Source organism: Ahaetulla prasina, chromosome 3, assembly GCF_028640845.1.
Source record: "Ahaetulla prasina isolate Xishuangbanna chromosome 3, ASM2864084v1, whole genome shotgun sequence".
Classification (NCBI taxonomy): Eukaryota; Metazoa; Chordata; class Lepidosauria; order Squamata; family Colubridae; genus Ahaetulla; species Ahaetulla prasina.
In genome coordinates, this window is record NC_080541.1 from 200302543 (window position 1) to 200318192 (window position 15650).

Sequence of the window (15650 nt, forward strand, 5' to 3'; positions counted from 1 at the left end):
TTCAGTGAGTTGGTCCAGACAAGCTAGTCATAGGACTCAAAGTTATCCATGAATCTCCTAGATAAAAATAAAACATGTCTAACTTAGTCTGGTTTTAATCCAATTTTGTTAGCCAAATTCCCAATGAAAATTATTCAAAATAATAAGATTAAACGTCCTTTTATAAAAGAGGTCACAGACCATGAGGATGAGCATGATACGAATAAAAAGATTTGGGCCATTTTTAAAAAATTCTTCATAAATGCTAAACAGCAATGATAGAAAGATGTTTTCCTAATAATCTCTGAGACCTTTACAAGAATTTCTAAGCATGTTGGTGTCAATCATTTAGATTGTATTATTAATTGTGGTCAACATGTTTCCCATGGCCTGATTTTGAAATGAAGATACAAGTCATAGAGGAAACAAGGATCTAATTCAGAACTGTATATGTTTTGAAAACATTTTGGAATCCTGAATTTTGTGTAACACCTTAAACTGATACCACAGTCATATTAAAAGAGCAACACTCTTTCCGTTTAATTGGAGCACTGAACTAACAGCAAAGGAGAAAGTGGTTTTCCCAATAGATTTCTTCCGCTTAAGAGTTATAGCAAAGACTTGCCATCGAGGCCTTCTGTGTTAACCCCATACAAATTAGCTGCTGAGGTTTGACAGGATCAGAATGAAGATGGATTCATCTGCAGGCCATAATTAGATCAGCCTGGGTCTCTCAGTTGCTTTCTTCAAAGTTGTCCCTTCTGCATTCCCCTTCCCCAGATCTTAATCCTGCTGTGAAGCTGATATCCCGGTGACTGTAGCATCAGTATCTGCTTTTATATAACTGGGATCAAGACATTCTGCTTTGACAGATTTGCTTATGTATGCATTCAGTATTTTCCCTATTCTAAAATGCCATTGTGAAATGGAATCAGCAGCTTGCCTTGAATAGAGACATGTAATATATATGAAACATATGACCTAACTGCATTTATGCTTTGATGTAAAACTTTCAGTTATTTGGAGATTAGTGGTTTTTTCTAGGATTGGTATTTTTTGGGGGGAAGGAAGGAAGGAAGGAAGGAAGGAAGGAAGGAAGGAAGGAAGGAAGGAAGGAAGGAAGGAAGGAAGGAAGGAAGGAAGGAAGGTGCACACATACTTGAGCACAAAATATAGCCTTGTCATCTTGGGTTAATCAGTCTTAATAAATATTGATTGCAAATTATCTTTAAGATTATAGGCTTAAATAGATTTCACTTTTTCTTTACAGGTGCCTACTGTCTCTCTGTCTCAGATTTTGACAATGCCAAGGGCCTCAATGTGAAGCACTACAAAATTCGCAAACTGGACAACGGTGGCTTTTATATCACATCCCGTACACAGTTCAGCAGCCTTCAGCAATTAGTGGCTTACTATTCCAGTAAGTGTCATTTCAGCATCTAATGAGGGCTGTGTTCTCTGCAAGGATCTCTGTCTAGGATACCCCAGAATAAGAAAAAGAGTTTGAACTATACAGTAATGGCCAAAATTATGGAAACCTTTTGGGAAAAGTGTATTTTCTAAAACTAGCTAATAACACCACTTTTTTTTTTGCAGTAGTACCATAAAATTATATATCAGTGGAAAGATAATTTAATCAAGAATGTAATGCAAGAACTTTTATGAAGAATTTACTATTATAATAGCAGTTACAATATAAAGAAGAAAAGTGAAACATGTAGAAAAAATTAGATATAAAAAAATTATCACGTCATTTAATAGTTGGGTAACCTTTAGCATGAATTACGACCTTACAACATCTTCCCATGGAGTGAACCAAGTCTTTTAGTTCTGCAGCTGTTATAATGTGAAACCAAGATTGAATTATTGCTTCTATTAACTGGGTTTTATTGCTGGGTCGCTTCTGACTAACAAGTTTCTTTAATCAGCTCCACAGATTTTCAATTGGGTTAAGGTCTGAGCTATTCCCAGGCCATTCCAGCAGTGGAATATGATTATCTTGAAACTCAAAAAAAAATTGTGTTATTAGCCATGAAACCTCAAAAATACACTTTTCCCAAAAGGTTTCCACAATTTTGGCCATGACTGTATTTGAAAGACATTCCATCAAGTAATCAAATATGAAATATGAAATGAGCAATGAAAGATTGCATCATTGGATCCAAATTTAACTGTTCTAATGTTTGATAGTATATTGCTTTTATACCTTTGAACTGTCACTGCAAGTGATATGAGATTTCTGTTCATTGCTCTTGAAAAGAAAATAAAGTATACATTTTGTGACTAATACAGTGACAATAGTATATATTCAATGTATAGACATTCCTCTACTGACAGACTATGTTCCAAGATGCTGTTCATAAATCTGCTTTATTCATAAATTCAAACAAGCATAAAAATCACTCTTGTGCTTAATTCCAAACATTCACAATCACTACAATAGACCCCACACACAGCCACTACAAAACTAAACAACAAACGGTATGCATGAAGATCAGCAACCAGTATGTGAGCAGAAATCAGAAGAAGGCAGGAAGAATTAGCTATAGTGTTCCTTGCCCAACTTCCAAGAGTTACAGATGCGTTTATTTGTATGGATGAAAGTTCATAACTCAAAAGTTTGCAAGTAGAGTAATGTCTAAACCAACATATTAATAGTCCTCATTTAGTGACTGCCTTATTTAGAGACTATTTACAGTTACAACAGTGATGAAAAAATAACCAATCTGCAGTCAGTAAAGCAAAGGAAAAGTGAAGAAAGATCATAAAATGTTGATGTTTCACAACCGCTTCATTTAATGGCCAAGCTGTTAGTTCCAACTGCGGTTACTAAATGAAGACAACCTTTAGGACAGGGGTGTCAAACTCAAGGCCTCCAGGCCGGATTCAGATAACTGATTTTATTTTTTCATAGAACATGCAGATGGTTTGTGCCACCGTCTTACCAATGTTTGCCCAACCAGCAAGCCTCAGACACAGGGCTTGGCAAAAGATGCTTGGGAAATCCCCCGGGAATCTTTGCGGCTAGAGGTCAAACTTGGACAAGGCTGCTTTGGAGAAGTCTGGATGGGTAAGAATTTCCAAGAAGAGACATGATCATTTTATCTGATGAATGGTGCATTTCTGATGTGTTTTCAGGCATGGAAAAGCACTTAGAGCAAACCTTTCACTTTTGGCTGTCCTATGACTTTGGAGGTGATTCTTGAGTTGCTAAGGAATCAGCTGCATTGTTTTATGACTTGCTATAGCAAAAGGTGTAAGGTCAGTGATAACAGCTGTTTTAGTAGTATGATATCAGCTGGTGGACTTGCACCAAAAGAATGTGGGATCTTGTACTAACCATGCGTTACTGCTGTTTACTATTTCATTATTCAGTGGCTATTTTAATCCAAACATGTAAGGTGCTTAGAGTTACTTCAGTGACTGAGGTGGCATGCAAATCAATGAACCAATGAACAAACAAACAAGAGTATTCAAACACACCATTATCAAATATAAAAGATTGTGAGAAATTTCAAAATGTAATCCTTTGAGCAGACTCATTGAAATCGATGTAAATGAAGATAATGAGAAGGAAAGTGGGACCAAACTCCACATCTCAAACAGATATTGGCCATTACTAAATACTACTACCTTTCAATTTGCATAGGGTATTAATGTTATGAATGTTCTCACAAGATACAGAAAGTCTAGTTACAAGTTGGTTCAGTATGGATGAGCTGAGCATTCTGTTATCTTAAGATCCGTAGTATAAGATTTCTGAGGAAACAGATCCAAGAGGGTTGAGCCTATTTGATACCAAACTGGAGGACTGTTTTTGCATTTCCATTTATATTTATATTACAGACCTATATGTGAAATTAGAACTCTACCTGCAGTTCCAACTTCTTAGGAGAGGGATACAAAGTTTAAAATTAGCTTGACATTCATTTCTGACTGTTACATTTTGACTAGTTTTTTCTGAAATTGTGGATTTATAAGAGGACAGTATGGACGTTTTGGAAGTGAAACATTTGTGCATCGAATTCAAATATTGCTTTTGACAGTAATTGTATTCTGCTGTATTCAGTATGTACAGTACATCCCATCTGTACTTCGATATACAATAGCAATAGCACTTAGACTTATATACTGTTTCATAGTGCTTTACAGCCTTCTCTAAGCGGTTTACAGAGTCAGCATATTGTCCTCAACAATCTGAGTCCTCATTTTGCCAACCTCAGAAGGATGAAAGGCTGAGTCAACCTTGAGCTGCTCCCAGAGCTCCGGGAGTTCGAATCGAACTCCCGGAGTACTGCATGCAACCTGCAATACTGCATTCTAACCACTGCGCCACCACGGCTCTTTTGTATATAACTGTATATAACAGTGACTGTAGTATCAGCGTACTCCAAATCTGGTAGTTTACATGTTTTAATATCTGAAGAGATTGGTACCTGACAAACTAGGCTTGTACAAGTTATGCTTCTTGTTGAGAAAACTAATTCTGTTTCTTTTCCAGGGACCTGGAATGGTACCACCAGGGTAGCAATCAAGACTCTAAAGCCTGGGACAATGTCTCCAGAAGCATTTCTTCAGGAGGCTCAGGTTATGAAGAAACTGCGTCATGAAAAGCTGGTGCAGTTGTATGCTGTGGTTTCAGAAGAGCCAATTTATATCGTAACAGAGTATATGTGCAAAGGTGCTTACATTTGCTATTTTTTGTGCTTTCTTCTTCTTCGAGACCGCCTTCTGCTGCCGATTGCCTCCCAACGACCTGTGCGCTCCCACAGAGTGGGCCTCCTCAGGGTGCCGTCGACCAAACAATGTAGGTTGGCGGCCCCCAGGGGGAGGGCCTTCTCTGTGGCGGCACCAGCTCTGTGGAACGAGCTTCCTCCAGGATTACGACAACTACCCGACCTCCGGACCTTCAGACGTGAACTGAAGACTCTATTGTTTCAGCGTGCAGGACTAGCCTAAGATAGAAGGTTTTAGCATATTTTAATGGGGTTTTTATAGGTTTTACTGTTTTAGTGATTAGGCCATGATAATATTTAGTTTTAATTGGGTTTTAATGTTTATTTATTATACTGTTTTAATATGCCTGTGAACCGCCCTGAGTCCTACGGGAGATGGTGCGGTATATAAGTTTGATTAATAAAATAAATGATTAATAAAATAATAAACCGAAATAGGCAGAACAGAGACAGAGGAGTAATCTGAAACTGGAAGGAAAATACACCTTCTCCTAGCTATATTTATAATTTCTGTGTTACTGCATACAATAGCATATGAAACACAAGGCTGACTGCTAAACATGCACTTACACAACTAAAGATGTGGTGTTGTAATTCGGGACTGAATAAATTCATACACTGTTTAGCAAGCACTGAAGTGTGATTCCTTGGCACATAGGCAGTTCACAATTCAGTTCTTGCTTAATGTGTCATAATAAAACTCAAGCAGAGGTGGTATTCAGCAGGTTCTGACCAGTTCTGGAGAACAGGTAGCGGAAATTTTGAATAGTTCAGAGAACCGGTAAATACCACCTCTGACTGGCCCTGCCCCCATCTACTCTGCCTTCCGAGTCCCAGCTGATTGGGAGGAAATGGGGATTTTGCAGTAACCTTCCCCTGGAGTGTAAAGGGAATGGAGATTTTACAGTATCCTTCCTTTGCCATGCCCACCATGCTATGCCACGCCCACAGAACCGGTAGTAAAAAAATTTGAATCCCACCACTGATACTTAAGGAGTAGAAAATTACACTCCCATTTACATGTGTGGCTAAGTGATAATAATGACGGGTTTTAGAAAGCTCAATGACTTTGTGATTTTCCCCTACGTGAATTCCTGACAACTATCTGTTCTATTGTAGGGAGCCTCCTGGATTTTTTGAAGGGAGAGATGGGCAAGTATCTGAGGCTGCCCCAGCTGGTGGACATGGCTGCACAGGTGAGTGTAAAAAGCTTTGCATAGGCTGCAGAGAACTTAGTGCAGGGGTGTCAAACTCACGTCATCACAGCGGCACCATGTGATGTATCGGGACTTCCCCCCTCTTCTCTAAACCAGGGGTGGGCCTAGCCAGTGCGTGATGCATCTAGCCCGCAGGCCGAGAGTTTGACAGCTCTGACTTAGTGCATCTTTTTCACATCTATATCACAACTCAGCATTTGGGAGGTAGATTCTGAACTGGTATAGAAAGCAATCTACTGTTTCCCGTGCTCTTTCTATTTGAATATGGATAAGAGGAGCTCATTTACACATATGTGAATAAAAATATACAGCATTCTGTTTGGAAGCACCATATTTGGGACACCCGTTGTGGACAGTTACCTGAACATTAAGATCTACCGTTAGCAAGAGTTTTTATTTGTCTCCCACCATGAGAAGCAATACATTAGTTTTATTTATTTGTTTGCTGTCCATTTCATTGCAATGGATTATGTGAAGAGAAAGAGGGAGACTGAGGGTTTTCTGTTCAAACACCACATTACACCCAGTTAGAATGGCATCAGCTTGTGTATCAAGGAAAAATTATTGTTTCTTCAAACTTTAGGATCTCAGTGATAGGAGTTTTAATAAACTGGATTTGTTGGAGCTATGTTGTTGTTTTGTCTGGTTTGAATTGATTGCATCTTATCTAAGATTTATTTATAAAAAATGAAATACAGCCATTTTAATAAATACATTCACATCAGAAGATTCTTCTTCTTGTAATTTGAAATGAGTCAGGCCAGGGAAAATTATATATTGGCTGCATTTAAATAACATAACCTGCTTATTGAATCAATCCACTTTTTAAAAATTTTGCAAAAGGTATTGAATTACAAATTAAGCAAATACCATGGGCCAAATCACAAAAAAGCATTAACATTAAGGAAGCTTTATTTGTTGTGTAAATATAGTAATATAATTTTAACTGACTTACTGTAGATAAGTATCTTCTGCAAACACTCATGAAATTCTGAGTGCTTCCAAGTAAGCTATTTAGTTTGCAGCAGAGGCCTCAGTAATTTTCTTTAAAAATGTTGGTCAGCCTCATCATTAACTATTATAAAGTCTGTATCCTATGTTGATATTTTAAGATTACCATCTTACAAGACTTTACTACACAAATGACTGTAACCCAGTATTTCGCTTGATACGAAGTGAATAAGGCTTGTCAGTTTGACTAACACTTCAAGGAGTAAAATTTGCAGAACAACATTATTGCCAAACTACCTCAGATTTTAATTTGCCTTTGGAATGATGTTAGATTGCCTCTGGCATGGCCTACGTGGAAAGGATGAACTACGTTCACAGAGATCTCCGAGCTGCCAACATCCTTGTGGGGGAGAACCTGGTATGCAAAGTAGCTGACTTCGGACTGGCACGATTGATTGAGGACAATGAATACACAGCAAGACAAGGTATGATCGCTCTTTATCCTGTTTAGGTAAAAAATACCATCTGCTAAAGTATTGCTGCTTCAGAGGGGAAGAAGGTAATATGAGTAGGATATAGGCATCCTCTCACTCAGCAGATACTGAGTAAGAGGTTCACTTGCCAACAAGATACATAATTAGGTATGTTTCAAATTACTATGGTATTAGTTACAGTGAATGAATGTTAAAAAGTAGTTGGTAGACATGGCGGCACATGTGAATGTAATTCACCTCCATTTGTCCCCTCTTTTTGTGATCCCTAGGCAAGAAAACCTGAGTGAGAGTTTTCAACTTTTCTATTTACATTTCTGTTTCTGTGCTTAGGTGCTAAATTTCCCATCAAATGGACTGCCCCAGAAGCTGCTCTTTATGGTCGGTTCACTATCAAGTCAGATGTTTGGTCCTTTGGAATACTCTTGACAGAACTTGCCACCAAAGGTCGAGTACCATATCCCGGTAAGTGTGAGTTCAGTTTTGATATCGGTGCCACGAGCTGCAAAAACATCTGCAGGGAACTCTTTCCATCTGCCATGAGTTCCTGTGGGATAAAAATCTAGTGAAGGAATACAATCTGAAGGAAACCAGATAATTCCTGAAAGAGAAGGCTAGAATGTGGCTAGCCATACTTAGCTATTCGCTCAGACTACATTTTTTCCCCTTGAAAGGGGACCCCTACTAACCATAAGTGATGAAGACCAATCCATGTAAATACAGGCAGTGGCAATGAAACCTCATCCCTCCAGCTCTTCACCCTCTCAACTTTGGATGGGTTATGACCAGGCCAAAACACTTGTCAGATAGCATACAATAGACATAAAGTGCCAATCTGACTAATTAGGAATGTCTCTGTATGTTTTGATTGGAGAGTACTGTGTTTCCCCGAAAATACGACCTACTCAGAAATTTTGAATAGCTTGAATTTTTACACATGCGCCTAATATAAGCCCTACCCCCCAAATGAGGCCTAATTAAGACCCCACCCACTCCAGGGTACACAGGTAAAAATTAAGCTAGGGTGGGATGGGTTGTGTGTGGAATTGCCCTACTTCTTACCTTCAGACAGTTGCAGCCAGACCTCGCACACCTCGGCCCATTTCTTCTGCAGCCGGCATGGCTTTCCTGAAGGCCTCTGTAGCCGATAACAGAGCTCCAGATTGATCCAGAGCTCTGTTATTGGCTGAAGAGGCCTTCAGGAAAGCCTTGCCGGCCTTGCCAGATAAAGGCCTCTGATAGTGAAAAAGAGGCCGGGGGTGACGCACGCAATTGAGGCAAGTCAATGACATATCCTCCCCCCCTGAAAATAAGACCCCTTTTGGTTGCAAACAAAATTGTGAAACCAGGTACAATTTGCAAGTATTTTCACTCCCATACCAATTACATTAAGCATCTCTCTCTCTCTCTCTCTCTCTCTCTCTCTCTCTCTCTTGTCTTTCTTTCCCCCTTTTTTTATGTCATAGGCATGGTAAATCGGGAAGTCCTAGATCAAGTGGAGCGAGGCTATCGGATGCCCTGTCCACCAGAGTGCCCAGAATCTCTACACGATCTGATGTGCCAGTGCTGGAGAAAGGATCCTGAGGAAAGGCCAACCTTTGAATACCTCCAAGCTTTCCTGGAGGATTACTTCACATCAACAGAGCCCCAGTATCAGCCAGGAGAAAATCTATAGGTCTGAGGACTGGACCCGTTGCCAGAAGACTTTATGCTGCTCAAATGGCAAATGTGCTCTAGAGAGGAACTTTTGAGTCATATTAAGATCCCTGTTGGAGTATTAGCCAGGGTGTTTTCATCGTTCTGGCAATTTGCCCTTCTTTTTAAGGATTGCACCAATTTACTTTGTTCGTGGTTAACAAAAAGCCTTGATGGATTGTGAGTGAACAAAGTCTCATTTCAATATGAAGTTGGTTGTAGTACAGCAGAGGAGTTTCAGGAACACCAAACCTTTCTGCAATAAATAAATAAATAAATCAAGAGCAAGGATCCTACTCCTGAAGGTCACTTATTTTCAGGACTGTGTCCTCCATCAAAATCACTCCTGACTATGAATAGAAGGAATTGCAATCTGGACAATCCTGCCTTTGATGCAGGACCGTCCTGCATCAAAGCACTTGAGTCATTTCTGATTGAATGCGGATGCTAAGGAAGTATGCCTTTCAGACTCTCGTGGCTTTTGTTCTTCTTTATGGACAAAACCAGCACAATTTCCCTACTTGTATTCAAATATCTGGATCTAGGCTGACTGAGTCCTAGAGAAAAGAAAAGAAAAGAAAGTAGCTCGCTTCTATTGTGGACACTGCACATTTCGTGTGTTTGTAATCTTCTCTTCTTTTTTTTTGACACCATTTTCTTCTGTGCCACTGTCTATCCAGTCTTGTCCTGTTTGTGGAGGTGCACTTGCCAATCTTAGCCATATAATAGGTGGAACTGGATGTATTGGGCTTGTTTAGAAAAGGTGTTGTTCTTTGCCTTCTGGCTGTAAATGAAGCAAAGGACATTCTTGGGGAAAACCGTACCCAGCATTTGCGTAAGATAGGACATATTTAATGTCATAAGGCAAATAACGATCCCCAAATCGTTCAGGATAGTGAGCTAGATCTTGGACTGGAGGCTTGTCTTCCCATCTAGCCCTTTAATTCAATAGATTGCTGAAGATTATCAGTTTCTTCAGCCCGTAAAAAGGGGTATGGTGGCAGCATCATAAATCCTCCTTTGCTCTACCCGTACTGAACTGCTAAGCTGTTAATACCAGTCTCCTGCCTAGGAAATATGAGTCTTCCACAGAGCATTCTATAAATTCTTTAAGCACACACTCAGCTCACATCACTGCCTTTTAATTTTAACCCAGTCTGGGATTCCTCAGTGCCTTGGAAGCATAATACTGCAGCAGGAAGTGGCCTGTTGTGTTTACTATCTAGTACTATAATCATGGTCTAATCACCGCTTCAATGGCTATCCATTTTCTTTGCCATGATGTATGATTGAGCAACATACACTGGAAGGACGGAAGTAAAAATACTCAAAATAAAATTTAGGAAAGCCTATATAATTCTGCAAAAACTGGTATCCCTACCCACGTTCCCTGTTCAGCCATTTAAACTGTCTTCCCAGTTTAAGGAATATAATTTCGGGGACTTAAATCCAGTCTCCTGATCCAGAAAACAAAATCTGCAAAATCCATGTGATTCTTAGTCTTCCTTCCCCAACCCAATGTATTTCAACTACTTTGGATTAAAAAGCCCATCTGCCAGAAAGTGGATGGTGATAATTGTGGTCAAAACATATGAAGAGAATTGTCTCTGAGGGAGGCTGCTGTAAGAAATCTAAAACCCTGTTCTCTTATTTTATTTTCAATAAAAAGTAATTACATTAAAAACTAATGTACTGTGTAAAGTTTGGTAAAGGGATCATGAAGAAATGATCACTTAATCTTTTTCTTCTGGAGAGTAAGGTATTTCTTTAATTTTTAAACATTATTTTAGGGAAAACCCTACAACAATTTAAATAAAATTAAAAGCATAAAAATAGGGCAGTATAGTAATGAAATTTCTATTCCAATTAGATCATGTCATTGAAGGTCAAATGATTTAGCAAATCTTTGGCCTTTCTATGAAGATATGATAATGGTGCTTGGTAAAAGTTATTTGGTAGGTAGCTCCACAATTTGATAATGTAGGAAATATACTGAGCCAATTGTCTGGACCAGTATGCCATCCCAAGCATATTTTTTTAACCCCTGGGGAAAAATAAGTAGAATCTCTTATATTTAATGTGAAAATAGCTAGGAAGGTTTTAAACACTAACATACATCTCTGTACACTCTTTAAAACACACACACACACACACACACACACAAATGGATGTTCCTCTGCTTGTTAGAAAAATTACAGTACACATAACTGCATGTACTTACAATGTGGCCATATGACTCTTTACTTGTGGATACTCACACTTTACTAGTCTCTTTTTTTGCTAATTTGTTAACTTTCCATGACCCCATAAAGACTTTCATATTCAAATATATTTTCACAGCAGCTTGCATCCGAGTAAGAAGATGTAGCTTGCATTTAGATTTGTACATACACAGTAGAAATTGACTTACATCTTTGTTATAGTCCTATTCCATCCTATTCCCAAAAAAAAAAAAAAAAGCATAGGCAGCAAACTGAACATGGTCACTATTTATAAACTAAATGTCATAGTGATTTAGCTCAAATGGCATTTACCAAGAGGAGAAAAATGAACGGAGCTCCACTTGGCTTGCTACACCATGCTTGTTATATTAACCAAGAAATCTGCATCCTGGAACAGATATAAGAACAACAGCTGGTAGGACTAGCCTGAGACACTGTCTGGAACCTGGCAGGTACTGTACATTCAGACCCAGTAATACTAGGGCAAACAGCACACTGCATTGTAGGTTAGGCCATGGCCTTAAGCAGAGGCCGAAGAAATGTTTTAAAATAAGCCAGTTGACTATCTTAAACAGGAAAAAATTCATCTGTGTAATGTGGACCGCTCCATCTTTTTCCTCAAAAATGATCTTATGCTGTAACAACAAACCTACATTTTTAGAAAAAAATATTGATAGAAGTCCCTCTAGTTTCTTTTGAAGCAGACATAGCTAGATTCACACTTAGCTGTCCACACTGGCAGAACCAGATGAGTAGCAACTTTGTGTAAGCAATATATATATTGGTTATCACTAGACAGATAGTTTTGTCCTTCCCCAAACGTTTGAGTCGTATATTTTGTACTGCTGATCTCATTCTCTAGATTGAGTGTTTTGACAGCTGAGATCCTAAGCCTACAGTCCAAGAAACAGCTCCTTCCCTATGGAGAACAGAAATTGGAGGTAGCTTTGGGGCAGTCTTTGGAAAGCTAGCTGGCAATGCGTACAACCTTAAGTGAGAAAATGCAAATAAAGCCAGTACAGCAATCTTTACTGATATGTCTAGCTAAGTACAGTGAAGATCTCTGCGAAGAATTAAATCCAAGGACTAATAGCAATCCAAGCCATATGTAAACATATCTGCCTTTTGTTGCAACAATTTTGTTGCCAGTGTGGTACAAAAAAACTGTTTTGCTGTGCACCAGCTTTGTCTTACTGGGAGAATTTCTTACCAGTTGTAAGATAGTCCTCTTTTGTATATAATCCTTGAGTCAGCCAAGCAAGTGTTGCTTGGTGATTTTGGATGTCAGCTTAAGTGCATGTTTTTTTTCCCCCAAAATAAGAAGAATGTTTGTTGCAATTGTATTTAGCCGGAAAATATTGTCAGCCTGCCATCACTTGATCTTATTTTTCAATGTCTTAAGTTTTTGATGTTCTCTGATGTGCCAAAAACAAACAATCAACAACAACCCTCCAATAGCAAAAACTTTTTTATTCCATGATGAACTATCCTTCATGACCAATTTATGTCAGGAAAAAGAAATTACTTCCAAAAGTTTATATGTTGTTTGCTCTAGTCTAAAGTAGATACCTGGCTTGTTTCTTCTTCCATTCTTGTTGATGTCATCTTGTATGTTAGAATGATATGCTGTGTTGCCGGGGGGAGGGGCAGGGTTGTTGTTGGTAGTGTTTGCTTAGAAAGGTCCAAAGTTGAGATCTCACCCCTCTGCCTTATGCAGAGAAGTGTGTCATTCTCACAATTATGTATTTAGAACATAGAACCTCTATCAGTGCTTCAGTTAATATTCCCAAAGCTTCTTTTGTTTTCCAAGAGATTATTTTCCAAGAGATTATTTTCATCAGAGAACTAAGGAGCATAGCTGAGAAAGCACCAAAAATGATTTGATTTGGTGACCAGGTTTCACATGCTTCCTCTTAACTCAGTTTCAAAACTGCTCTTTTTAGGAAAAGGGATCTGAGACAAGGTATAGTTCCTATGGTTTGCACAAGCTCTTTCCCCAAATAGTTCAAATTCAAGTTTTTTTCTGACACTGAGGATGTCAATATCCTTTTTAGACAATTGAGCCAAATCTGTTTCTTATGCCAAGGTGTGTGCGTACCTCAGGACCTCAAAATAGTCAATGACTGCAGCAATAGGTATAAACGTTAGCAATGGCTTCTCATGGGTAGAGCAATGGGAGGGGCCCAAGACTGTTCTCTTAGTTACATGCCAAAATGCCTCTCTCCTGCAGAACAAAACTCCTATTTGCATTGTGTTGAGAACAGGGTACAATTTCCTTTCTTTAATATGACCAGGGTATGATGCTGTGTCAAACGATCAAAACTCTTTCTTGCCTTTGTTTGTAATATGCCTTGCCTGTTTTTCTCTATTTGTACTTGCAAAATTGAATTTAACTTTTTTTCCCTGCTCCTTTTTGAAATCTTCCGATTGATTGATGGGGCATTCTTGTACAATCTCTCATCAAATGAGAAAGCAGTTTAATCAGGAATGGAGTGTGCCTTTCCACATCTCTAAACTTTTTGATTTCTTTCCTTCTCCTTCCAAACAGAACACATCTTGCTTTGTACTTCCTTCCATCGCTGGGACAAGAATGGCTTTCTGACGTTAGCCATTTTTTTTTTCAGAATTGCAATGTGCTGACATACATCCTATTTACCATTTTCCTTTGTTAAAACAAAATTGTTCGATCTAAAACACTAGCTATGTATTATGAGGCGGTTTGGTTAAAACCTCTGGTGTCTACTGTAGTTCTTTACATTTAGGATTGGTTGGGAAGTCAGTTATTTCTAGCAACTCCTACCTACAGTCTGAGAAAGTGGGGGTCGGATGATCCGGCTCCAAAATCAACTTCATAAAATCTTCGTTCCATTTCCTCATGTATAATACTGTGGTTAAAAAAAAGTAGAGCATTTTGTTTGTTAGCATTTGTGTCTTCATGTCGTATGTTCTGGGGTTGGGTGGGCATATTTGGTAAAAGATGGAGCAATTCTTTTAAAGGGGATAATCCTCCTTTCCAAGGAAATCCCACTTGTGTTACTATTGCTGTGTAATTAAATTTGGAGATAAGCCTTTTTTGCCAATAAGGAACAAGGGTACTGCTTTTTCATGCCAATACCTTTTATATTAACATACTTGATTAAAGTCTGCCATCATGGAGAAACGGCTTCTTAACAAATGGAGCACATATCAACTTCTGAAAACTTTTACTGTGGGAGCTAAAACCAACGTGTGCATGTATGACTGTGTACATGTATAGATACTAATATGTAAAAAATGACCATTTTCCAAATATGTACATTTTTTTTTTAAAAAAGTCAAAGTTTAGGTCAGTTAAAAATGGCAGATTTCTTTCCTGATTTTGGTGTAGCAATAATGATGACGAATACTAATTTAAATGAATACCATGCTTAGTCTTGCTTTTCTTCTTTATTAAGGGCAAATTTTTGAAAGAAAGAAATGGCTGCTGGTTCCCTTTTGTAAAATCATCACTTCCTTTATTCATGCATGATGTAGTCTTTGACCCAGAGGCAGGAAACCAGACCCCATCTAAGGATTGGAGCCTGGCTGACCTCTGCAATTAATTCATGAACTGAAGAAAGCATTAAACAAACTTCCTGTGTTGGCTTTGTCATTCCTTATTCATTTTGCTTTTGAAAATGCCTATCGGAGAGGAATCTTGGAATGGGCTCTGCTGTTGCCTGAAGTTTAAACACGTCTGAATATGGATTTCTTTTGCTATTATATTTTTTTATGAAAACACACACATTTTGTAAAACCTCAGTTACTGTGCAGAGACTGTGATGATCACTCTCCTGCCCTTGCCTTTTTAGTGTCTGAAATCTAACTCCTTTTTAAAAATAAAATGTTTTGAAATATTAAACTCCTAAATGTAGGAAGGTGAAAGTCCTCTTTTAATTCAGTGGTGTACTTCTATTTCTTTTCCACACAGACATAAAAACACAGTTTTGTTGAATAAAACGGCACGGCTTAGAAATGAAGAGAGACCACAAAGGGCAGATTTTGTAGTATAGTAATCTCATATAAACTCTAGGAGGGCATAATTGCTTCTAATTGGATAGCAGCTACATTTTGATAAATTCACTATTTTAGCATGTAACATGATAGCAGTAGTAGCAGTAGTAGCTCAGACTAGCTCTCCACTGCATATAGTAGAATAGTTTCTAAATGGCAGAGATTAGACACAAACTATATTAAGCCACAATCATAGGGAGCCATGGTGGTGCAGTGGAGAGCTAGTCTGAGCTCTGAAAATGAGCATTTGCCTGCTTGAGTTTCTTATCTTCCCAGTTTTGAACTCTAGATAATCCATACAAGGTCCCTACATTGAGCTGTACATCC

General features: G+C 38.5%; 1 protein-coding gene across 1 annotated transcript in view; it reads left to right on the forward strand.

Annotated features, from left to right (window-relative positions):
* SRC (SRC proto-oncogene, non-receptor tyrosine kinase) overlaps nt 1–14910 on the forward strand; it is a 116523-nt gene extending 101613 nt beyond the window's left edge. Inside the window, exons 6-12 of the mRNA XM_058178695.1 lie at nt 1250–1399; nt 2894–3049; nt 4481–4660; nt 5835–5911; nt 7215–7368; nt 7708–7839; nt 8841–14910. Of these exons, the coding sequence (XP_058034678.1) occupies nt 1250–1399; nt 2894–3049; nt 4481–4660; nt 5835–5911; nt 7215–7368; nt 7708–7839; nt 8841–9049 (1058 nt within the window). The 3' untranslated portion in view covers nt 9050–14910. The remainder of the gene's footprint in view (nt 1–1249; nt 1400–2893; nt 3050–4480; nt 4661–5834; nt 5912–7214; nt 7369–7707; nt 7840–8840) is intronic.
* The last annotated feature ends 740 nt before the right edge of the window (nt 14911–15650 follow it).